A 24225-nucleotide genomic window follows, 5' to 3' on the forward strand; every position below is an offset into this window, starting at 1 on the left:
GCCAAGGAGATGAGTGCGGGAAACGAGGGCTGCGAGGGGGCAGGATTTAACCAGAGGCCACACGTGGTCGTCGCCTGGTTGAGGAGTGGGGAGGGGACGGACTCCTCCTGCTCATCTCTGCTGAGGACGGGGTACTTTTCCGCCACTGATGGAGCCTCCATACGCTGCTCCCGTTGGGGTGGCAGAGCTGAGCGGAGAGGGGCATTCCTTGGGAGTGGGAGGCTACTGGAGACTGCCGGGGAGGCGGGTGGCAGGGGCCGGCCCTGGGAGCCTCCGAGCTCCGATTAGAACTTGGACAGACAGGACACGCAGCGCCTCCTTGAGGCGGCCAGTGGAAACCGTGTCACAGGGACCTTGTCCACAATCAAGGGCCCACTGGGGGATGGAGACCACCACTTACGTCCAGGGTGGCAAGGACCAGTGTTTCAGAGGGGAGGGTGTCTCTCTGTGGGTAGAGGCGTGGGCGCGGAGTGGGGCAGTGGCTTCCCCCAGCTCAAGCCTCAGACCCGATGCCCCTTACCACCCGCTGCCCACCTGTTCTGCAAATCTTCCAGAAGGGTGTCTGGGGAGGGAGAAATCCCCGCTCCCTACGGACGAGGGCCGAGGGCGGTTCAGAGCTGGCCCGGGCGGCGGAGGGGAGCCTCGAGGGAAGGAAGGGGAGGAGGCGGCGGAAGGGGCGAGGGCGGCGGGCGGGGCAGAGTAATTGCATGTTTGTGAGTGCTCCAGTCTCCGCGCACGAGGGAGCCTGTGTGGCGGTGGGTGTAGCTTCGCCTCCAGGAGTCTGTGTCTGTTGGCAGAGGTGTCAGGGGGTCTGGGCTCTCCCTGGCCCCCCCGCCCCCACGTCGTGTTTTGGGGAGCGCGGCTCTGGGCACACCCAGCTGTGCTCCGTGCTGATGCGGCAGATGCGGCGGGGCCCCAGCTGTGCCGGCTTCCCGGAGAGGGGGAGGGGCTGCAATCTGCTCCCCCGATAATGGCTGCTAAGTGCCAGGGGGAGGGGATGGGGACGGGGTGGGAAGGAGGCCCGGTCCCTGCCACACCCCACCCTGGCCGGCCTCCCCCCAATCTGTGCTCTTGGCTCGGCCTCTTCCCCCTGCCTGGCTCCTGAAGCCCGTCCAAATTTCTCTCCACGCTCAGGCCCCTCAGTCCCCCTCCCCAGCTCTCCTCCTCTGTCACCCCATCCAGCTTGGTGCCAGGGACCCGCCCCCCCTCCCCGGCCCCCAGCTCGCTCCCCCTCGCTGATTTTACAGAATAATCTTTTTATAGAAACTGAAAAAAAAAAAAGGCGCTAATGGCAGAAGCAAACCCCTCCCCCGCAGCCCTCCCCTCTCATCCCATACTTCCCACCCCAGTTCCCTGTTTTCCCCAGGGCCAGCACCCTCCTACCCCTACAGGGCCAACGAAGTCCCGGAGGTAGTGAAGGGGGACCCCAGAGCTCTCCCCTCAGGAGGCCGGACACTCCCACGTGCTGGGTCCTGGGATGTTCCCTTAGGGGTGGAGGGGGACTAGGCCCCTCCCAGACTATGCTTGAAGAGAGTGGAGAGCAATGGAACTTCTCTCCTTAGACGCCCCCTCTCCACCTAAGCACATAGACAACAGTGACCTGCTCTGCCTGGGGCGGGGGTGCACACCACAGGGACCTCAGCTTCACTAGCCCCCTCCACTTTTAACACTGACCCTGCCCCTGCCCCCACCCGCACTGGGCCCAGGAGGGGGTTCCTGGGGGCCAGGGCCTGACACAGACTTATTGGATTTCACGGTGTTTTGCTGAGAAAATAATTAAATTATCATATTTATGATGAAGCTGCCATGGCCTCTGCCAACCACTCGGAACAGAAGGGTCAGGACTGGGGGGAGGAGAGGAAGGGACCAGGCCCCTGGCCCCGTGGCCCACCCCTCTCCCAGCCCTTCCCTCAGGGGCTGACCCCAGCCTAGAGGAGCCATCTGCAGCCCCCTGCGGACCCCACGCAGAGGCGACAGAAGGTCGGGGCTGGAGGCAAGAGACTGGAGGGACGAGGAGTGGGAACGAGGCAAGAGGCTGAGTGAAGGCAGACTGTATTGTAGATCAGGAGTGCTGAAACCCCCGGGTAGTTTCACAGGTGCTCTGACTCGGCCTGCAGGGGCCTCCAGGGGCTGGGAGGTCACACCTAGCCCAATCCCCAGGTCAGCCTCAGCCCAGCCCCTGAGAAGGCACATCTTTCCAAGTGCCCAGCTCCAAAGCTCTGAAATCCTGGGCTTTGATAAAGGCCCTGGCACCCTGCTGCCTGCCACCCCTGCCGGCTGCCAGGACCCCCTCCTCCCTCCCACCCACGCCCTGCCCCCCCATTCTCTTCGGGTAATTAGATTCCTCTCAATTAGCAGATTACGATCATTACCAGCTCATCTGGCAACCAAGCTCTGCACCCACAGCTGGGGAAGGGGGGGGCACCAGGAGGGGCACACGGGGGTCATGGGTGAACACCAGAGAGAGCTGGGTTTCTCTGGGGCTTCAGGAATGTGAAAGAAAGACTGAGGACCTTCCACCTACCCACCCACTGGCCCGCAGAGGGCAGAGCCAGGGTGTAGGAGGTGGCCAGGGCTCCTCCCCTCCCAGAATGGAGTAGCTCCCACTGTGCTTCTGGAGAGAAGGCAGCAAGCAGCTCAGGTTCATCCTGCCTGCCAGGGACTAGAAGACAAGAGATGTGGCCTCGGGCGGGGGAGAATCCCCCCATCCTGCCAAAAGCCAAGCTGGGAGCAGATGGAGCTGGCAAAGCGGAAAGCGGGCCGGGACTGCGCAGGAACCAAAGAGACTGGACACCAGGTGATCCAACCTTGGGCCCTGGGCTCCCAGGCCCAATCCCCATGCTTGCCGCCTGCACCCCACCGGCCAACCGAAATCCCTCCCCCTTCCCCTTGGAAACCTTACACTCCGGAGCCTGAGCCAGGCCCAGTGAAGGGGAACAGGGAGGCAGCATCAGGGTGAAAGCAGGACCAGCGGGCTAGGAGCCTGGAGGGCCTTCCTCCAGAGCGGCAGAGAGGCTGAGGCAGTAGGAGGGGGAAATTTACCAGGGCTCCAGATTCATTATTCATGAGCCCGCAGCAACGACTCCAATTTAAATGCTAATGTGGGGGGGCCTGACTCAGCTGCCCCCCTTCCACCGTCACCCCCAGCCCAGGCACAAGCGGAGTCCATGCAGGCTCCAGGGTTCACCCGGGTTTATTAGGGAGTGGAGAGGGAGGGCAGAGTCCTCCGACCACCCACGTTGCTCCCCGCAAGCGTGCCTGTGAAGAGCCTGCCTGGACAGAGGCTGGCCACGCAGGCAGGCAGGAGCCTCAGGGGAGCAGACTGGAGTTCAGGGGGGCCTTCTGGCAGGCCCCCTCAGAGGATGATCTGGTTGGTGAAGCTGCGGCTCAGCTCCTTGTGTGGCAGAACAATCGAGTTCAGGATGAGCACCTCGGCAGGGATCCGGACGCGGCAGCCTGCAGTGTGGACCAGGGCACCAGGGGGAAGCCATGGGGAGGGGAGGCGAGGGGCAATGAGCTGGGGGCCACTGCCATCTGGGGGGGGGGACCCCTCCCTGCCCATCTGTGCCCCCTGTGACTTACACAGGACCTGACACACAGCAGACACTGGGTAAATGTTTGCTCAAGGAATACACGCACGCGCACACACACACACATACACATAGGCACACAAATGCTCCCACAGGGCATGGCCATCACCTGTGGAAGTTTCTTGCAGTCCAGCGGCCAAGAAAGCATACCTAGGATAGTGATGGCGGGCAGCAGCTTCCCGTCCTTGAACAGGCTCTCACTGTCCATGTGGGCTCGGGGGTCATTGGGGTTGGGGTCATTGGGGGTACCCTCCACGCGGGCCCAGCGCCCCACGGTGCTCCCCCAGCCCACGATGCTGTGCAGGACACACGTGTGCTCCTGACAAACAGCAAGAAGGGAGTGAGGGGCCAGATGCAGAGCTCATGGGGCACACCCCTCCGCTTGGCCTCTGGGGGCGCCACATGGGCAGCGTGGGCCTGGGTGCCTACCTGCAGTGTGGCTCCGTGGAGGACGATGCTCTCTCGGAGCCGCACGCCCTCGCCTATGGTCACTCCCTCGCCGATGGAGACGTTGGGGCCCAGCTGTGGAGAACAGCACAACCGTAGGCCTTGGAGGGCCCCCAATCCAGTCCCCTCACAGAACAGATAAAGGGGAAGGGACCTGTTTGAGGCCACCCTACAAGCCGTGCATGAAGGAGAGACCCCATCCTGAGCTCGGGAGAATCTGTACCACCCCACCCATTCTGATGGCCACCTCCCTTCCTCTGGGCTGGGCCACTGCTTACCACTGCCGACGGGGCCACCTTAGCCGTCGGGTGGATGTAAACATTTCCTAGAAGCAGAAGAAAGGACTGGGGGCAAATGCCCCTAAACCACACCTGGTTCAGGGAGGGTGGGGCTGAGACTTCACCTCTGGATCTGTGACCAGGAGTCACAGCTCAGAGGGGAGCAGGGCTGGGCTGGGGCGCAAGGATTAGGGATTGGGACAGGATGGGTACCTCGAATCCGTGGACCCCCTGGAGTGTGCTTGGCCAGGCGTTCTGGGTGAGTGAGCTGGTACTGGCTCAGATAGAGGCGGGAGGCATAGAGGGCTGAGCTAGGGGCCAGAAAGTGGAACCGGGGGCTCAGGGGCCAGCAGGGCCTGTGCCCACTGCCCCAAAGTCTCAAACGACCCAACCATCCCATCAGAGGCCACTCCCATACCCTGCAGACTTGATCTGGCTCCAGATCCCGTCAGTGAGGTGCACGTAGATCTGGCCCTGCCCGGCCAGGGCGGAGAACACATCCTGCTCCAGGCGGATGGTACCTGCCCCGGGCCATAGGCCTGAAGAGTCCTCCCTGGCACGGAGGGAGGGATACTGACATCAGTTCCCCAGCTGAGCCCGACTGGGGGCCAACACAATCACTTGGGGACAGGGATCAAAGCGAATCCCACGACCTCTCCAGGTCTGGTCAGATCTGCTCCAGAGGGATGCTTACATCTCAGGAAGCTCTCCCATCACCCTCGCACACGTCACACCCCTTTCCCCACCCCCACCCCCCGAGTTGCTGTGTTCCCAGGCACAGACCTGCTGCCCATCCTGCCCTTTGACCAGACCTGGGTTCTCCTCCCTTTTCCCATTCTCCCCACCATCCGCCCTCCCTCTCACTGGATGGAATGAAACACAGACAGACTCACCCCAGAGGAAGGCAGCTGGTGAGGGCAGAGACAGTCACAGAGAGAGACGGAGAGAGAGAGAAAAAGAGAGATGGTGGAGATGCCAGCTCAGCAGAAACAGACAGAGAGGCCAGGAGAGATGGAGAGAAAAGCAGAGAGATGGGTGGGAGTGAGAAAATGGTGATGCGTGAATGAGGCATGAGATGGGAGATGGGTGGGGGAGGAGGGAGTGAAGGCAGGGATCCAGGGAAGGAGCAGGTCCCAGCCTAGGAGGACGACCCTGGGCTGTGGCCGATGGTGAGCAGGGCTCTGGGGCACTGTGCTCCAGGCGGAGCCTGAGCCTGAGAGTACAGCTGTACACGCGCACGTGCGTGTGCGTGCACACACAAGCCTGTGTGCACCCAAGTGTGTGTGTTGCCGTCTGTTCAGAAAGGCATCTCTGGGACACTCAGGGGTTGAGAGAAATGGACCAGAAGGGGAGTGGGCAGGCAGTGACAGAAGACGAACTGAGATGGATAAGGAAGAGGGACAGAATGAGGTTAGGAAGGGAGGGATGGGGAGGCTCGGCTGGAGATGACAAGTGGAGACAAGAAGGACAAGGAAGGTGAGCGGGTGGACGTGGAGCCTGCGGAGACTGGGGGTGAGGTGGTGGGGTGGGGGTGGGGTCTTTGACCAGGGGCACTTGGGGTCACAGGGTCATGGGGCCTGCCTCACAGTTGCCTATCCTGCTGATTTCGCTGGAAGACATCTCGGAGGGGTTTCAGGGCTTCCGGGGAAAAGAGGTAGATGCCGCAGTTGATGATGTCACTGACGAATGTGCTGGGCTTCTCCACATAGTGCAAGACCTGAGGACAGAGTAGGCTGGGGTTAGGGGAGGAGAGGCCACTGCCACCGCCTCTAAGACCCCCTGAGCTCCAGATCCTCCCTGCTGCCAGAGCGGTCTTCCTGCAACGCAGACTACCCCCAGCTGTTGGCCTTCACCTTCAAGGTAAGTCTGAACTACATGCCTTTCTCCTTCCCACCTCCCAGTGTTCCCGGAACATAACTCCATGCTATTGCATACCTACTCCAGGAATGCCCCTTCCCGTCTCTTCATCTGAAAAACTAGGCTTTCAAAACCCAGTGTGAGTCCACTCTGCCCCAGAGCTGGCTTCTCAGATCTGGGCACCCCTGACCTCTGGCCACACCTCACATAGCACTGTATCATTTGTGATGGCTGGGTTTCCCACTAGTCTGAGATGCTTAGAAACAGGGATTGTCCTTCAGCTCTACTTCTCTTACACCTAGCTAGTGCCTAGCCCAAGACTTCAAAATAAAATTTATGCACACACGTGTGTGTGTACATGTATTTTTAATGCACAAATAAAAAGGGGTGGAATAAAAGGGGTGCATGAAAGTCAGGCTCAGGGAGCTTCACAAACAAGGACAGAGACTCTCCGCCTTGCTGCTTATGCTCTGACTTCCGTAATTCTGGAGATGCTATGTGGTTTCCTGCCTCCGGGCCTTTGCACATGCCGGTCTCTCTACATGCAATGCCGTCCGTCTCCTTCATCTAAACAGACCTTCTCCAGGTAGCCTTCCCCTCCCCCAGCCAGGTAAGGCTGGGTTGGGCCTCTTTTTGTGCTCTCAGTAGCACCCCAGGCATTTATCTACTGTGATGCCTTCACTCTCTCCAATTTCTCTAGAAGGGATACATGATGAACGACCAAGAACATGCCCCACCTGTTTGACGAGAGTGGGCCCCCCCCCCCCCCCCCCCCCCCCCCCCCCCCGCCAAAGTGGTGCAGCATTTCCAGAGGTGGAGTGGCTGGGGAATGATGACACACACAGGCCCTCCGCTCCCTCCGCCCACGCCCATCTCCGATCTCACGCCTCATTCACTCATCACCATCTTCTCATCCCTAGAGCAAGCCAGCCCCCCTCTGCTCTCACCTCGTGCGTCTGTGGATTCTCTACAATGCAGCCGTAGTTGAGGGACTGTGTCCTATTAGCCTGAAAGACAGACCCATCGAGACAGTGACCTGCTAGCTCCAGAGCAGCAGGGTCTGTTTCCTCTTTCTTTCCCTCTCCTACAGCACTTGGCACACACCCCCACGGCAGACAGGGCTTCGGCAAGGGTGAGAACTGACAGCTGCCGCCACCCCCTCACCCGCTCCCTGCGGCTGAGCAGCCAAAGGGCTTGGGATCTCCACCGCCCCCTCCACTGCTCCTGCAGTTTCTGGCACACCTCCCTCCTGATGCCCGTTCCCAGTCCAACCGCTGGGCTGCCTCCCCGACACCCTGCATTCCAGAAACATTTCTGGATTACCCCGCCTCAGCACCCTCCAGCCCCTCAGGGCCCCCTCACCGTGGTGCCAAGGAGCAAGAAAGGGTGTGGCTGGTGTCTGTGGACATCCAACATGGCACTCAAGGGGAAGTCGGAGCAGACGTCAGCATTGAGCACGAAGAAGGCTTCAGGGCTTCCAGCCAGGATCTGGTCCCGGAAATGGTAGAGACCACCCCCTGTGCCCAGGGGGGCAAATTCCTGCAGGTACCTGTCCCCAGGGACCCCAGGGCCAGCTCAGTGAGATCAGGAGAGACAGATACAAGGAGCCTCGGTACGTGACTCCTCCTGCTCCCAGAGGTACACCTGTCTGCGGCCCACAGAGAAACTCAATAAACTCAGGGATTCACAGATGCCCCAATAAGAATCCTCCTAGTGTGTGAGGGTGAAGTCTAGTGGATGGACCCCACTCCCGAGAACCAGAAGTTCAGGGCACTGCCCCCCAACCCCCACACCACCCATGTGCACAAACACCTGATGGGAAGGTTAAACTCCTGCTGGGCAGCTTCCAGGAACCGGGTAAGGGGCTCATCAGGCTGGTAGAAGCCAATGAGCAGAATCTCCTGCATCCCAGGGACCTGGGGATAAAGGAAAAGGTTGGAAGAAAAAAAATATCTGATAGGAAAGAATGAAAACGGGGAGAAATCCCTGGTGCTGGCTGCGAAGTCTGGAGACCACAGTTTCTTTCTCAGCTGTGAGGCCCCTGGGCACTCACTTTACCACTCTGGCCTGTTTCCTCCTCTGGACAATGAGGAAGTTTGGAGAAGCCTCAGTCCCTGATGTTTTCATCTTTTATTATTCTATTATCCCCTGCCCTCTCACATCTGAATTGGGGCTCACCCTAGGGAAGATTTTGCCTATCAAGCTGTGTTAAAGAATAACCCATTCATTTCCGGCCCCCCCCCGCCCCCGTATTTATCATCTGTCAATCTGAGCTTGAGATGAGGATATTATTTATCAAGCACCTATACTGTACTAGGCACTTTACAAACACGATTGCAAGCTTCGCCACCTCACAAAGCAGGTCTAATCATCTCCATTTTTACAAATAAGGAAACTAAGGCTCAGAAAGACTGGGAAATTTGCTCATGTCCTTACAGCAGGTAGAAACGAGATTCAAATAAAACCCTGCCTGCTTCAATACCAAAAGCAATAAAGAAATTAGCTCCTCAGTGAGCAAAGGTATGAGTTCTGCGCTTTGCTATCATTAAGGTTCCCCAAGCTACAGCGTTAAATTGTCTCCAAGATTTTTGCCTGATCTCACATTCCATGCTTTAAAAATAGGAGCGGAATCTGAGCAAGAGGCCAGATGAGACTAGGTTAGGAGAAGACAGTAGGGCAGCCACACAGAACAACTCCAGAGGGCAACATCCACATTTTCATTTGTAAATGGTGGTCCCTGAAGTTATGCCTTGTGGGAAGGTCATGGTTGGAAAAGGGGGAAATATGGCATGAAGGAGATGAGCAGGAAGTGAAGTGGGAGAGGGGAGCCTACGGGGTTACCTGGGCACAAGCCTCAATATGGTGCTGGATCATAGGCACCCCCGCCACAGGAAACAGGGGTTTGGGCACCTCAAATGACAAAGGCCTGAAGCGAGTCCCTGGAAGAGGAGAAAGAAGCACATTTCAGGCTTCCTGCCTCTCTCTGTGCTCACCCAGTTAACCACTTCAGCCCAACCTCCTCCCCTCATTCCCCTGGCTCCTCACCCTTTTGAGGGCCTCCAATCAGGATCACAGCTTTGAGCATGATGGCGATTGCTACCTAAACCTCAAATCCCAACAGAGAAGTCAGGCTCAGATCTCACACCCCAACCCAGGAACCTGATTCATACCCCAACTAGGCCCCAAATCCCAAATAGCAGCACTTAGCCCTCTCCAAGGATGTAAATCCAAAGTTCAGTATGCACCTGCCCAGGATACAACACCTTGTATATTTCACACAACTCAAATCCCAGCCCAGACTCCAGCTGGCCTTCAAACCCCACAATGAATCCACCCAAATTCTGAAATTCACACCCCACAATTTGACCCCTAACAGTCTTCCCTCTGGCCACAGATTCAGCAAACTCAGAAACTCAGCAAGAGACACCCTTCTCAGATCTCAAACCTCAAGAAACCTAAACTCCAAACCCATCAATTCTCAGTTGTTGCATCCTGACTCTAGATCTTAAGCCCTGTACCCCAACAGTGAACCCTGAATATTGAACCTCAGAACCCTGAGTTCCAAATACCTAACTACAATCCTAAGAATGGCTCCCAAGTACTGAACTAACTCTGATGCGTATATAATGCATCCCAAATCCAATTTAAAATAAACCTATATAGGCTGAACCTGAATCCTAAAACTAACCTCTAGGTGATGAACCCTGAGTCAAAAGACAGATTCCTTTAGCGTCCCAAACACCGAACCTACCAAGCCCTGAGCACCGACACTGACGACAAGTAATGAATCTCTGGATTCGGAGAACTGATTGTTGACCCTCTAAACTGCACAACTGACTCTAATAAATCCTAGCCTCGCGCAGCCAGAGACTGTGGGACCCACACGAGAGCGTTAGGGCGGAGAGCCAGTCGAGACCTCCGAGCCGCTCTCGGTCTACCGTCCTCTGCACTCTACCCCTTTCGGCGCCCCTCCATCAGCTTCCTTTACCACTAGTCCCCTTTCGCCAGATCTGTCGCCCGCTACTGCTTGCTCCTTCCGCGCACGTGTCTTCTCGCAACTCGCGAGAACTCCGTCGCAGAGTCTGCCGGGAATTGTAGTTCTTAACTATCCTCTTGCTTTCTAACCAGGAGCGAGGAGGTGAGATTTATGGGAGAGCTCGGGGGCGTGGCCAAGGAATCTAGGGGCGCGGATCCAAATTAGAAGAATGGAGCCTGAGAAACGGAGATTGGAATTTAAGATTAGGACCTGAGCTGTCTGGGAAAGCGCCCAGGGGTATCAGCCAAAGCAGAGAGCCAGGTCCCAGGGAAGAGCGAGGCTAGAGACCTGAGGGAGTGTGGCCAGCCTTGAGAAGGACTGGGCCAGAGTGCAAATCCCCCAGGAGAAGGTGGGGCTTGAGCTACGCCAATGAAGAGAAGACGGAGTGTTAGACTTGCAAGTGCGGGAACTTTTTGACCGTGAGAGAAGTCATATCTCAGATTCACTGTCTGCAAAATGAACCACTGGACTAGGCACCCTCCAAACATTCTGATCCCAACTTTCTGTGACCTTGGTGTGTTGATCTGGAATAAGTGTGGGGGCAAGTGCAGGGGAAATGGCGTCTCAAAAGAACAGAATAGACGCCAAGACTCAAAGAGAGCAGCTTTATTAAGCAAGATGAAGGAGGGTTGTCTGACCCACCCGCCCGGGACTCCGGCCAGGGCGACAGGTCTGAGGGTCCCTTTCAGGCCACATCCACGCGAGCGATGGATGGTCCATGCCCAGGCTGTTCTCCACGTACACCTCGTACTTGCCGCTGTCCTCCGGCGTGGCCTGGCGGATAGTCAGCGTCGTGGAGGTACTGTCGATCTCAAAGAACAATCTAGGTGGGAAGAAGGGGAGGGCAGGGCCTGGGATCAGTTTACGCGGGTTGCGGCCGGGGTACTGAGCTCCATTCTTCGTCGCCCAGTTCCCCGCCCCCGCCCCACTCCCGCCAGTTTCTGGACCCCGCCCCGCCCGAGCTCCCGCTCCAGGTGCTGTCCTTGCGCAAGTCCCCGCCCTCACCTGTAGTCTTCTTCGATGTCTTCCCCGTTCTTGACCCAGCCCACGTCGGGCGCAGGCTCACCCAGGATCTCGGCAATCAGCGTTACCGTGGCGCCTTTGCGCGCCTTAGTGTTATCCTGTCCCTTCTGAATCTTCGCTGGAACTAGAGGAAGGGAGAGGGACTGCCACCCAGTTAAGGACCTAGAGATGAGGCAGGCTGGGCATCACCTCCCCAGCTAACACCCGTCTCTAAATACTAGATGGATTTAAGCTCGCTGTGTGACGTTGGGCAGCTCTTTAACCTCGCTGGGTCATCATCTCCTCAACCGTCAAGCGGAACTAGTCCCGCCCTTCGCAGAGGTTAATGAAGAAGGATCAGTAGAGATTCTAGGGCTGAAAACCTGGAAATGTTCACACATCTAGCGGTGCCTCGGAAATTGCGCTGGGCTGAGAACCAGAAGACCAGGGCTCTAACCCTGCCTCTGCTTGTGGCTCTCGGTGACCTCGGGGCCCTGGAATCGCGTGACTGAGCCCTTAGCGGGCTTCTTAGGCTGGATGGGATGGAATTCTGGGGGTAGGAAAGGAGTACGCGCGCGGCTAGCGCTGCGCTCTGGTCTGCCGCTCAGGCTGTGCGGGGGCTGGGCCACACCCCCCTGCGGACACCGGGAGGCCCAGCGGTAAGCGCAGCAAGACCAGGCTGTGGGCGCCCGCCAGCTGGTGCTGCTCCGCGCGGTGACACTGCGGCCAGGGCGAGTAGTACCTTCCCCAAGGATGCGCGCCGAGTCGGAGCACTGGCCGAAGGGGTTGCTTACGTTGATGCTGTACTGGCTCAGATCTGCCAGCTCGCGATCGCGCACCACCAGTGCCACTACGTCAGGGTCCTTGAAGACAGAACGATACTTGGGCCCGTTGCGCAGTTCCTTGCGGCCCTTGCCCCAGCGGATGAATGGGTCCGGGAACGCCGAAACAGGGCAAGTCAGTTTCGCCGCGCTGCACTCCATCAGCAGCACCACGTCCTTCAGCGGCTCCAGCACTCTCGGCGGCCCTTTCTCGCGCAGCTCCTTCCGGGACCTACTAGCACGGTCCAGGTCAGGGCCCCAAGCTCTCATGACACGGCCCGGGCCCGCCTGCAGCCCTGTCCATCCGTACAGCATCCCCTGCTCCCCTCCCCCACCTCAGCCCACTAGACCCTTAAACGTGTGGGGGTGGGTAGGGAAGGCAGCCGCTCCTGAATTGTTAGTAAAATTGTCTACTCTGGCAGCCACCCCTCCTCCCCTCAGAAACCGCTCTCCTCTAAGTCCAGTGACCCTATAGGTACATGACACTGTGCTCAGTCGTGTCCGACTCTTTCCGACCCGGTGGACTGCACATGCCAGGCTTCCCTGTCCATCACCAATTCCCAGAGCTTACTCAAACTCGTGTCCATCAAGTCGGTGATGCCAGCCAACCATCCATCCATTCTCCTCCCTCCTTCAATCTTTCCCAGCATGAGGGTCTTTTCCAATGAGTCAGGTCTTTGCATCAGGTGGCCAAAGTATTGGAATTCCAGCTTCAGCATCAGTCTCCCCCCACCCCCCAAATACAGTGTTCAGTCTACCCCCATCCCCCAAATGCAATTGTGAACCTTCTGCAGCTCCAGCTCCCTTCCTCCAGCAATTCTCCAGAGCTCCCCCTTACCTGTGGTCCTGGTAAGAGGCCTGGATGAGAATGGCTGCTTTCTGAACCTGGGGGTCGTTGATATCCAGTGTACATCCAGGGGGAGGGGCCGCTGGTTTTTTGGCGGGAGCTGCTTTGGACATCTGGGGAGCAGGAAACAAACAAAGAGGTCTAGGCTGACACAGAGATTCTGAACTTCAGACTTTTCCCTGTAGGTTCAGAACATCCCTCTATGTGGGAATGTCTAGGCTGACCTGAAGATCTAGACTCGTGAGGGCTCAAGTTCAGGACGTGGGTCAACTAGCTGGGTGGCAGGCAGCATGCCCTTCCAAACGGCAGGGCCAGGGCGTGGGTAGGTGTTCAGCCCTAGGCCCAGGTTTTATACATGGCTCCCCTCCTTGCCTTCTTTGGCGTGGTTGCCCCAAGCCCCCGGGGACCCCAGCCCCCATTCCCTGACCCACACAGTCTCCTTATTTAGCCTGAGGATGCCTGGGATGCTAGCTCAGCCACTGGGGCAGCCCCCAGGGGAAACCTGAGCAGCTCTGGGGTGCACCACACGTCAGCACCCAGAGAACTGGGCAGCTGGGCATGGCCCCATCCCCTTCCCAGAGCAGGGGCTCTCCATCTCACTCCCAGGAGAACTAGGCACGGCTTCAGGTAGACAGGAGGCTCAGCTCCCTGCTGGGGCAGTTTACACTCAGGTCAGTCCCTAGAGAGAGGAACAACACATCGTTCCTGGATACAGTCAGTTAAGGGGTGTGAGTGTTTATGGAGGTGCCCTTGAATGAAGCCATAGTGGCGATGGGCTTCACTGTCCAGCTAGCCAATTAGGAGGGGCCCACATGGCAGTCAGGACCAATCTGGAAAGACCTTACTCCCCCCAACCCAGGAGTCTAGGGTTGTCATTTCCACACTGTGCCTCCTGGTGGTGAACAGATAAACCTAGAAGGGACCTTAAGGATTTTTGAGAACAGCATCCTCTCCTGCCTCCCCATTCCCACACTCCCCTCCATGTGACATCATAGGGTCTGGCTGGGCTACACTGTCCCTGGAGATTGGCCCTGACTCTGACACTCTAGGTCTGCCCAAACTCCCTCCCTGGGCATAAGCTGGTGTATAGGGGCATAAGACCACCAGGGGTGAAGGGGTTAACTCCTCTGAGATTTGCCTGGAGTCCAGTCTACCCAGGCCAGGGCACTAGGTAAGCCTTGCTTCCCTTCACTGTAACTGCCTGCCCAGGTGCAGAGTGCTGTCAGCTTTTGATCAGAGCAGTTTTGACACGGCTCTGCTGACATAAATTACCTTTGCTCCTCCGAGTTTGGAACAAGCAGTTCACATGCCATTTCCAATGGAGATGAGAGGGAAGCTCAAGATCAGAGGGGGGACGGGAGAAGAATTTTACCATTTATCAAGATATGAGTTCAGGCACCTCATTTTTATATGAAAACACTTGCAGTGTGTAGGGGATTAGAGACTCACAGGCAACCTGTATATCTTCATTGCTAAAATGGCAGGTGGGAAAGGTGGCTCTCTGGCCCCTTCCAGCTGGCCCTAACATCCTGTTATTTTATGATGATGGGGTTTGGCTCTTCCCTGGTGTTCTGAGAAGCCAGAGAGGCTGGGCTGGGCAAAAGGTGGTTTGGACTACAGCCAAGGGACCCTCAACCTTGATCAGCAACACACCAGCCCCAGCTCCCTGTGCTCATGGTGAAAGGCTTTATTCCTTTTACATTGCCAAGAACAGAATATTCAGTCTGGGGAGAGACAGGGGGGCACAGTCCCTCTGGACAAAGAACTGGCTCCCCCTCCATCCACCTCAGGGCAGGGCAGCCCAGTTATAGGACCCAGTGACCCTTCTGTGGCACTGCAGGGGGTCAGCTAGAGTCAAGGCACCTTAGCACCCAGTGGGAATGAGAAGGGCCAGGCTGAGTGTCCCTGGGCCCCAGGAAAGTCCTCATCTATGGCCCCATCACAGCAGGCGCACTGACTGCAGCACTCACAGATGCCCCGTGTGTCCTGATTGGTGCTCTGACTCAGAGCATGGGCTCGTGAGCCTGTCCTGCTTTCCCCTACAGCTCTTCTCACCATCTGCTCTCACCAATCATCATGATGAAACCCCCTCTGCTCCAGGGGTCAGGACCAGAGCTGCCCTGTCCCCTGAACAGAGTGAAGAAGGCTGAGCCAGGATGGGGGTGTGGGCTGGTCCCTTCCAGAGCCCAGCATCCTCCCATTGTGATGATGGAACATGTGAGAAGAGGTGGGGGCCACCTGTATGGTTAGAGGCTGGTGGTGGGGATTCAGTGGTCCTGCCAGGATTTCAGAAACTTTAGAGGGAGAAACAGACCCACATCTTTCCTCTCAAGGAATTAGGGACAGGTGAGGGGCCAGGAGGGTCAGGGGGCAGGGGAGGAAGGTCCTAAGGTGCTAGGTGATATACCTCAGTTCTCACTGGCCCCGAAAAGGCTGGAATGCCCTGTCCCAGTACCCCAGCATCGTGTACACGCAGTACCCCCAGCCATCCCTCCCCATAGACAACACACATAGGTCCTGCTGCTTGCCGTTTTTATTTTCCTTGTGACAGACAGACAGACAGCTGCACAGACAGCTGGATGGCTGGGGGTGGGGATGGTCAGGACAACATAGGCAAGAGGGATTGGATGGCAGGGAGACTTCATAAAAGTCAATAAATAAATAAATATGAATGAGAAGGAGGGTGAAGGCCACAGAGAGGCGGCGGGGACATCCTCGGGCCAGCGCAGAGGGCCCAGCGCTGCATTCACCGGGATAGAGGAGAGCGCTGCTGGCTTGAGAGACCCCGCCTCCAGCCTTCAGCCCTCCACGCCTCTCCTTCTGGGGAGGCTGGCAGCTGGCCGCCCGCCCCCACCTGAGTCCTCTCTCCTCTCCCTCTCCCACCTTGCTGCCCTCTCTCACGTACTGCCTCTGGCTCCCTGACACTGTCTCCACGTCCTGTCCCTACTTCAGTGACACTCCCAGCCCCTGGCCTGTAGACACCCTGGGCTCCCCACATTTCCTCCTCTCCATTCATTCACACCCTCCTGGGTTGGTTCTCCCCCAGATGCTCTGTCTCCCTCCCCCAGAACCTCAGTAGAGTCTCCCCCTCCCTATGCCTCGGCTTCTTTCCCTCACTTGCCCATTCCCGCCTTGTCCCTCTTGACCTGATCCTGACCCCACCCAGCCTGGCCCATGGGTCTCCCACTCTGGCTCCAGCTGGGTGGCATCGGCTGAAGCCCAGGGTCTCTGTCCCCACAGGTCCATGAGGTAATAGCCCGGCCGGATGTTGCTGCTGGTGGTGTCCGAAGCCCCCCCGGGCCCACCCGGCTCCGCGGGGACCCTGGAATGTCCCGGGGCATCAGCGGGAACCCCGAGTCGAAGCCCGTGGCTGGGCTGTGGTCCGAGGCGCTAGGGGCTGCCTGGGTAAGAGCGGAGCAGCACCTTGTGGCGGGTGGCAGCCTCGGCCCGGCGGCGCCGCTGCTCGCTCAGGAACTCCTTGAGCCGGTTGGTGGTGAAGGTGAGCGTCTGGCGGCGCAGTTTCATCAGGTAGGCATCCTGCAGCCACGGGTGGGCCAGGCAGTCCTGCACGGAGGGCCGGCTCCTGCCAGGCCAAGCCAGGGACAGTGAGCCTGGAGGCATGGCTCCCGGAGCAGAACAGACTCCACCCTCCCAGAGAGAGGACTCCCAATCCAGGATTCACCCCTAGGGAGTGAGCTTGGACAACTCTGGGACTCAGTTTCTCAGTCTCTGAAATGGGGACAATGATTCTGCCCGTGTCATAGGGCTGTTATGGACTTTAAATGGTGGTAGAACAGCCACTTAGGAGAAGTAGGAGTACTAACCGTAGTAATAGCAGCAGCAGCGTATTATTGGTGTGGGGTAGGAGTTGGGGGGCTTAGGTGTGGGCTGGGCCAGGGCCGTGTGAGGCTAGGAGAAGGTCATGCTGGGAGGCTGGCAGGTGTTAAGACCCACTCACCAGGGATGCACTGAGAGGACCTTTCGCAAGAAGAGGGTGGCACTCTGGGATGTGTTGGGGTACAGCTGGAAGGCATCAAAGCGGCCCCCCACAATGCGAGCCTCTGTTTCCTGGGGGTCTGGCTCATAGAATGGGGAGCGTCCACTGAGCCTGTAGAGGAGACAGTTCGGTTAACAGATGCAGACTGAGGGTCAACTCACAGGTCCAGGAGGATAGTAATGTGGGGGTTTCTAGGGGCACAGCACTCAGGGACAAGGCTACTTGTGTACTTGTGTGTGTACATGCATGTGTGTGTGCGTGCACAAGTTATGCACATGCATGTGTGTGTGTGTGCACAAGTTGTGCACATGCACGTGTGGCTGGGGAGGTGGGGGGTGCAGGCAGAGGGCGGGGCCTGGGGGTACTCACATGATGTAAGTGAGCACACCCGCTCCCCAGATGTCCGTGGCAGAACCGATGGGGTCTCCCTTTACCATTTCAGGAGCTGACAGGAGATAAGAGACCACGGTGAACCAGTTTCCGGGTAGCAAGGGAGCAGAGAGAGGCAGAGTATGCCCCTGGGGGCTTGGGAAGCAGGACGGTGCCAGGTCACCAGACCACAGGTACAAGCAGAGCAGCAGGCCCCGGATACTGGTGAGCTGCATGGCCCCCAAGGGAGACTTGGGACACCTGAGGAATCAGCCCAGGCACTGAATGTGGGGGGCGGGGGGCATCCCCAGAACCACAGAGGAGCTAAGAAGCAGATGATCACAAGCTCTTTCAGATCAGCTCCAAAGGTGGGCGCCCATTCACAAAGAGTGTGGCCAACACCGAGATTAAGAGCCTCTGAAATCAGCCGGGCTGGTTCTAATCCCAGCCTGCCCGTTCTAGTGACAGGACCCTGAGCAATGTATTAAACCCATCTGGCTTTCCATCTCCTCCTCTGTAAAGTGTGGCTTGCACAGTTATTCTAGGGAATAGAGATGATGAACAGAGTATTTAGCAGGTAGCTAAATGGTAGCTAGTTTCCCTTATTTATATAAATTAATAATCAATTCCCCTGTCTTTTCAACTTTATCACATCCTGGGTCTACCATGTACACTGATACTGAACAAACACCTCCCTGCACCTCTGTTTCCTCATCTGTAAAATAGGGATAATATTATGCCAATCTCCAGGGCTATTGTAAAGAAAAATTGAAAAAAACCCATGAAAAGGACTTAATTCGCTGCTTACATACAGTAAGCACTCAATAAATGGCATGTATGTGGGTGAAGTGGGTGGAGCCCTGGCTGCTGCCCCTTTGGCAGTAACCCATCCCCCCCTTGGATGGCATGGTGCCCTCACCCATGAACTCCAGTGTGCCCGTGCGGTGACCCAGGGGCCGCAGGGCCTGGGGGTTGTAGGGCTGGGCACTGCCGAAGTCCACGATCTTGAGGGCGTTGTCAGGGGCCAGCAGCAGGTTGTCTGGCTTGATGTCCAGGTGCAGCACGTGGCGGCCATGGAGGTAGTCCAGGCCTTGTAGCAGCTGCACCACATAGGTGGCCACATCGTCCTCTGAATACCGGAATCTGGAGGGGTGGGGGGGTCAGGGGATAGCCGAGCCCAGCTCCCCCCAGCCCCTGCTCTCTGCTCCCCCAGATGCCCAGCTACCTGTCGCTGAGCCCACAGAGGAGTTCCCGGTTGCCGCAGCTCTCGGCGATGAGCACGAGGTAGCGCGGGGTGATGTAGGCCTCGTGCAGGGCCATGAGCCGCTCGTGGTGCAGGGTCCTCAACACCTCGTACTCCTGCAGCACCCGCCGCTTGCCCTCGGCCGCATACGGCACGATCTTGGCCACGAATGTTCGCCCGGTGGCATTCTCCCGGCAGGCACGCACCACACCAAAGCGACCCCTATGCATCAGGGGGCATATCATAGGCTCAGAGGAGCGAGGGGACACTTGCACTGTGCCGGCTAAGCAGAGGGTAAGCAGGGACCCCTGGGAGCAAGGATGCTATGGTTCCCAGGGTGGGAACCTGGGTTTGAGTCCCAGCTCTGCCCTTCACTTCAGGCATATCCCATAACCTCCCCAACCCATCCATGGAATGGAATAATGCAGCGTCCCTCTCAGTTGTGAAAATTAAGGTCACGTGGCCAAAGCACTGGGCATGATGCCTGGCACAGAGAAAATCTGAACTTAACTGTGCTAAGGACCCAGATCTCATCTCCCCAGGCACCCCAACACCCCTGGCGGGCTGGTCTTCTCTCTGAATCCCCGTTGTTGCTAAAGCTCCATGCACTCCCCACCTCTGTCCTCCTTCCCTCCCCCAACCCTGCTCCCGCTTGCCTGGCCTTCTCCTCCAGGAAGGTGTAGGGTTTCTGAGGGGGGCCCTGTCGAAGAGTGGTGCCCTCTGGCCCAGGAGCCCTGGGGGGACCACCCCCAGGGGTGCCGACCACCTCCTTGGCCGGGCTGAGGCTCCGCACAGTCACTTTAGTGGGCTCAGGAGGGGGTTCAGGGGCTGGGGGCTCAGGGGCTGGTGGTGCAGACACAAAGGAGGTCACCATATACAGGGGCATTGAGGAAGAAGCTGTTTTCACCGCTTGAGGGGTGGAGGCAGGGGTAGGGGTCCCAGTATCAGGGACGGAAGACTTGGGCTCGCCCGGGGAGTCCTGGGCACTGGGTGGGGTAGGTTCTACTCGTTGGGCAGCCTGCAGGCCCCGGTGCTTCCGTGGGGGGGTTTGGGGTGGTGGACCCACAGCCTTGAGGGAGGACAAGGCCTGGCTGGGGGGTGCGGGGGAAGATGAGGAACTGAGAGGGGCTGCCTGGGGGCCTGGGGGAGCAGGAGCTGGGGAGGGGCTCAGTGGAGGGGCCAGTGAGGTAGGAGCGTCAGGAGGCGGGGCCCTGGCTGGCCCTGAGGTAACAGGGGCATCTCTGTGAACAGCAGATGGCAGAGCTGAGGAATCTAAGTAGAGACAGAGAAAACCATCACCCTGGTGCCTCGGGGGCAAAACCAGGTGCTCCAAGGAGGGGCCGGACCCTGGGCCCAGTGACCCTGCCCTCCCTGGCCACTCCCGCCCTGTCCCACTGACCTTGCACGCCCCTGACGAGGACCTTTTCAGAAGGGTTGCTGAAAGGCCCTTGCCCAGCACGATTGGCACAGGCCACACGGAACCTCACAGTCACGCCGACTGGTAGGTGGGTCACATTGTAGTAGCAGTCGGGGATGCCCGAGCTCACGGGATGCCAGGAAGACTCCCCTGCAGGGAGCATGAGGCAGGGATTGAGGCCACAGAAGAGGTGGCCCAAGCTCCCGGTGCCATCTGTGAGGAGCTCAGGGAAGGTACATGTCTCCCCAGCTTCTCCACCCTCCACTGGCCCCCCACCCCTGACCAGCCTGCCAGTCCCTTACCATCCACCCGCCGCTCCAGCGTGTATGTGCAGGGTGCCTTGCTGTCTCCCGGCTTCCAGAGCACCAGTGCCGTGTCCTGGTAGGTCTGGGGCACCTCGGGAGGAGCCAGCTTTCCTGGGGTACCTGGTAAGAGAAGTGGAGCCCCAGTGAGCCCCTGCACCCCATCGAGCCCTGTCCCACCACCCGCATCACTACCTCCTGGGTCCCTGCCCTGGACTCACGAGCCACAGCCACGGTACAGGAGCTGGTGATGCTGCCCAGGACGTTGGTGGCGGAACACTCGTAGAGCCCCGCGTGCCGCTTGCCCGCCCGGGGGATGCTCAGTAGCTGACGACCATCTTTGCAGGACACGATGATCACCGAGGGCTCTGACCGCAGGGACTGCTTGTCTGTGGGCAAAGGAGGAGAGGGAGGGGTTGCAGAGTGAAGTAGCACACGTGTCCTCTGGGCCCCCTCAGCTGCCACTTCCCACTGAACATCCCCTGGCCATGGGGCCACTTGCCTACCCCTCTCTCTGGGGGAGACGTGATCGCCTCACCTTTCATCCAGGAGATGTGGGGTGCAGGGCAAGCCGCCGGCAGGCAGAGCAGGGTGGCTGCCTCTCCCTCCAGCAGCACCTGGTCCTTGAGTTTGATGTGGAAGACTGGGGGAAAGTCTGGAGCAAGAGCAAAGATGGTCATGGGTCTGCAGGGACCCTGGCTCCCTCACCGCTAATGGAGGGGATGAGGCATGCGAGAGCTAGCGCTGCCTGCAGAGAGCAGAGTGAAAGGCCATCTCTTCTCAGGCAGATAGGGGAAGGAGGTGTTGCCTTTGAGAATTTTCTCTGGGGTGAGCATCACTTTCCCAGGCACTTGCTGTGTGTAGAATGATCTTTTCCTTTCACTGATTATTGAAGACATGCCGTAGTTGCTACCTCGTATGTTTATAAGTCACTTTAAGCACACCTTGGCACTAAGTAAGTGCTCTACAAACACCTGGTTTTGTTTTATTTTTGTTTATTTGGCTATGCTGCACGGCATGCAAGATCTTAGTTCCCCGACCAGGGATTGAACTCGCGCCCCCTTGCAGTGGTAGCACAGAGTCTTAACCACTGGAAAGCCAGGGAAATCCCTATAAGCACTTGCTAAATAAGATGAAAACAAATATTGAAAAATTACAATGGTTAAGCTCCTGCAATACCCATTCATTCTGGGGTACCGTAGGGCAAGTGACAGGAGCTGGTGACCTGACCTGAGACTCCCAAGACTGAACATATGTTCAATCAAAATGTGCAATTTCAAAAGACCTAAAGTCAAGGCAAACCTGGGGCAGACCCCCAAAGTGTGTCAGTCTCCCCCATCCCTCGTCCCCCCAGGGTCTGGGGCACCTGTCCCAGACCTTCTACACCCTCCCGCAGATCAGCTAAGTGGCGAGAGTTTTTGAAACGGAAGGACACCAGATCTGCATGACCTTGGACCATGTCTGTAAATTGAGGAAAATAATAACACCAAGCTCACAGAGTTGTCATGAGCATTCAAAGAGGCAAGTAAAGCACTTAGCAGATGTCTAACATATAATAAACGCTCATAGATGCTAGCTTCTATTGCTGTGATTATTATCTCGTTAACATGCCCGGTGGAGAAGCCAGGCACAGACCCCCAGAGAAAGAGGCTGTTTCAGCAAAGCTGGCTTCACAGCAGACTGGTGAATGGGCCCACGGCAGGGCTGCAGATGGCCACTGTCTTTGCTCCAGGTCTTTGCTGGCCTGTGGCTCGTTAGTGCCCTAAGGATTTGCACTCCTGCTCCCTGGGAATGTCTTTTTAGAAAAATCCCATCCTGGTCTGGGGATGGTAGTGGTGGTGGTGGGGGAGGTGGATTTCTTTCATGTGGACTGACAGGTAGATACACCTGGGAGCCCTGGCTCCTGCCTGTCTGCAGAACCAGCAGGGGGCAGGGTGTGGATGAGCTGGGAGAAGAGGATCTGCAGAAGAGGCTGACAGGACGTCAGCCTGCCCCTTTTCCCACTGTACCCCAGCGTTCCCCTAGGAGGGCTCCCACACCCAGGTGCCATCAACATAAAGGGAATATGGTTTTGTCAATGACCACCTTCAGATCAAGGGAGGATCTTGGGTAGTGGGGAGAGAGAGGGAGCCAAGGAGAAGGAGAGATGAAAGGTGACCCTGGTCCAGCTCTGCCAGTCCCACTCACGATCCTCCCAGGGGCCAGCCCGACTTGGGAAGGTGGACGTGGGACAGCCTTCTTCCCGAGGGGAGAAGGGCAGAGGCTGAAGTAAGAAGACACAGCCTCGGCAAGAAACCAGCTGCACAAGCAAAACAGTCAGGAGGGGGGCCCCAGATGGGAAGGGATAAACTGTCCCCAGGCCTCGGGCTGGTTTCTCTCTCTACGCAACACCGCCCCACCCGCACCTCCTTCACTGCCCCTGCGCCCGCCATCTGGCCTCCCTCCCTCCTCTTCCCTCACTACAGCCCTCTCCACCCACTGCCTAGAGTGAGATGCCCAGGTTCCCCCTGGCCAAGGAGGGACGAGGTCACATGTTCAGTCACGAGCCCTGCTGAGATGCATCTGGAACAGTTCTGAGTTTTATCGGAAACTGGAGAAGAAGAGATCGGTGACTGATAAAGGCCCTGCATGTAGCCTGGTGTGGTGGGCCTGCTCCTCTCTGCAGGTTGGTCTGGAAACCCTGGCCTCCTGAACTTCTGCCATCCATGAGTAATGCTCCCCACTTTCAAGTGGAGGACTGAGGTGACCCAGGGAGGAAATACCTCCCCCGCCACAGCCCTGGGACATGTGGGCAGAGAGATAGACCAGGGCATATCCCAGGTGTTGCTCCCCGCAGCAAAGAGCCCCGGAGGAGGCTTGTCTGGGTGCAGAGTCTTCGGTGGGGGCAGAGGGGATAGAGAGGGGCGATCAGGTGTTTGGGGCTATAGAAAAATGGAAGGTTGAAGGCACAGTCCAGACTGTGGGCCTCTAGGCTGGGAGAGAAAGAGTGTCTTTGGGAGCATGTTCACGGGCTTCTCAGATCGCTCAGGGGGTAAAGAATCTGCCTGCTAATGCAGGAGACTCAAGAGACGAGGGTTCGATCCCTGGGTCGGGAAGATCCCCTGGAGTGGGAAATGGCAACCCACCCCAGTATTCATGCCTAGAAAATTCCATGGACAGAGGAGCCTGGTGGGCTATAATCCATGGGGTCGCAAAGCGTCGGATGCAAATGAGAACACACACAACAATCCCACGTACACACAGCATCAGGGGGTGCTGAGGGGCAGGGAGTCCGATCCTGAGCTCCCTCAGAACCACACCCAGGGACAGACATTCTGGGGAGAGGGTGGCTGGCCAAAGAAAGGCATGAGTACAGTGTCACAAAGGCACTTCTGGGCTCTGGGTGCAGAGGGTCATATAATCCAACTTACTACCAGCTCTGTGACTTGGACAAGCTACTTAGCATGGCTAAGCCTCTGTTCCCTCACCTGTAAAATGGGCAGATGACAAGACTAGCTCCTAAGCAAACATGCGAGGGGTGAGTGAGGCAATGCTTGTTAACCGCTTAAAGGACACTTGGTGCTACTAATTAATGACAGCTGAAGCTATTATGATCATTGTTGTTCTCTCCTGGCCCCCTCCACCACTGCCAGGGGTCCTCCAAGCTACAACTTGTAGCCAAGTTGTACCCGGCTATAACTTTTCCCTGGGGCTCGCAGGGGGCTACTCATCCAGCAGGCCTGGATTACCTGACTCACTGCGCACATACTGGTGACCCAAATCCTCCTGGACACTGCCAGAGAGGTTTGGCTGTGACAACCCCTTGTCCTTCCGCAGCCGAGAGAGGCCCCAGCGTAGGCGGCTTCGGCTTTCTGCAGGAGCTGTGAAGAACCAAGCCTGTGAGCACTTGCCTGGCCTCTACCAGGGAACAGAGGACTTTTAGCCCCGACCCTTCCCTGGTGGTGGTGGTTCAGTCGGTAAAGAATCTGCCTGAAATGCAGGAAACCCAGGGTTCAATCCCTGGGTCTAGAAGATCCCCT

General features: G+C 57.7%; 3 protein-coding genes across 19 annotated transcripts in view; all 3 read right to left on the minus strand.

Moving 5' to 3' along the window:
* Positions 1-3177: 3177 nt before the first annotated feature.
* Positions 3178-10244, minus strand: GMPPA (GDP-mannose pyrophosphorylase A). 4 transcript variants are annotated; one of them, XM_043909926.1, is made up of 13 exons: positions 10161-10244; positions 9218-9278; positions 9014-9111; positions 7985-8088; positions 7535-7721; positions 7120-7179; positions 5902-6032; positions 4734-4868; positions 4529-4626; positions 4316-4362; positions 4020-4112; positions 3741-3909; positions 3178-3456 (listed from the first exon to the last, which is right to left on the minus strand). In XM_043909926.1, the coding sequence occupies exons 2-13, from the start codon at positions 9255-9257 to the stop codon at positions 3356-3358; spliced, it is 1263 nt and encodes a 420-aa protein (XP_043765861.1). In that variant the 5' UTR covers positions 9258-9278; positions 10161-10244; the 3' UTR covers positions 3178-3355. The 4 variants fall into 4 exon arrangements, with proteins under 4 accessions (XP_043765861.1, XP_043765860.1, XP_043765862.1 ...); XM_043909925.1 differs by having other exon boundaries at positions 9924-10212; XM_043909927.1 differs by lacking the exon at positions 9218-9278 and having other exon boundaries at positions 9924-10212.
* Positions 10245-10893: 649 nt separating this feature from the next.
* On the minus strand, positions 10894-12991 carry SPEGNB (SPEG neighbor). The gene is given in 5 exon segments (XM_043910603.1): positions 10894-10922; positions 10925-11031; positions 11214-11355; positions 11953-12263; positions 12870-12991. Coding segments are annotated over 5 exon segments (711 nt in total).
* A 2402-nt stretch (positions 12992-15393) lies between these two features.
* Positions 15394-24225, minus strand: part of SPEG (striated muscle enriched protein kinase) — a 60761-nt gene continuing 51929 nt past the window's right edge. For all 14 annotated transcript variants that reach the window (XM_043909936.1, XM_043909930.1, XM_043909929.1 and 11 more), the window contains 11 exons: positions 23935-24066; positions 20745-20861; positions 20428-20595; positions 20207-20329; positions 19887-20054; positions 19144-19759; positions 18470-18709; positions 18164-18387; positions 17245-17320; positions 16837-16986; positions 15394-16461 (listed from right to left, as the gene is read on the minus strand). In XM_043909936.1, the coding sequence (XP_043765871.1) occupies positions 16269-16461; positions 16837-16986; positions 17245-17320; positions 18164-18387; positions 18470-18709; positions 19144-19759; positions 19887-20054; positions 20207-20329; positions 20428-20595; positions 20745-20861; positions 23935-24066 (2207 nt within the window). In that variant the 3' untranslated portion in view covers positions 15394-16268. The remainder of the gene's footprint in view (positions 16462-16836; positions 16987-17244; positions 17321-18163; positions 18388-18469; positions 18710-19143; positions 19760-19886; positions 20055-20206; positions 20330-20427; positions 20596-20744; positions 20862-23934; positions 24067-24225) is intronic.

The sequence above is a fragment of the Cervus elaphus genome, chromosome 8 (genome assembly GCF_910594005.1).
Source record: "Cervus elaphus chromosome 8, mCerEla1.1, whole genome shotgun sequence".
Lineage (NCBI taxonomy): Eukaryota > Metazoa > Chordata > Mammalia > Artiodactyla > Cervidae > Cervus > Cervus elaphus.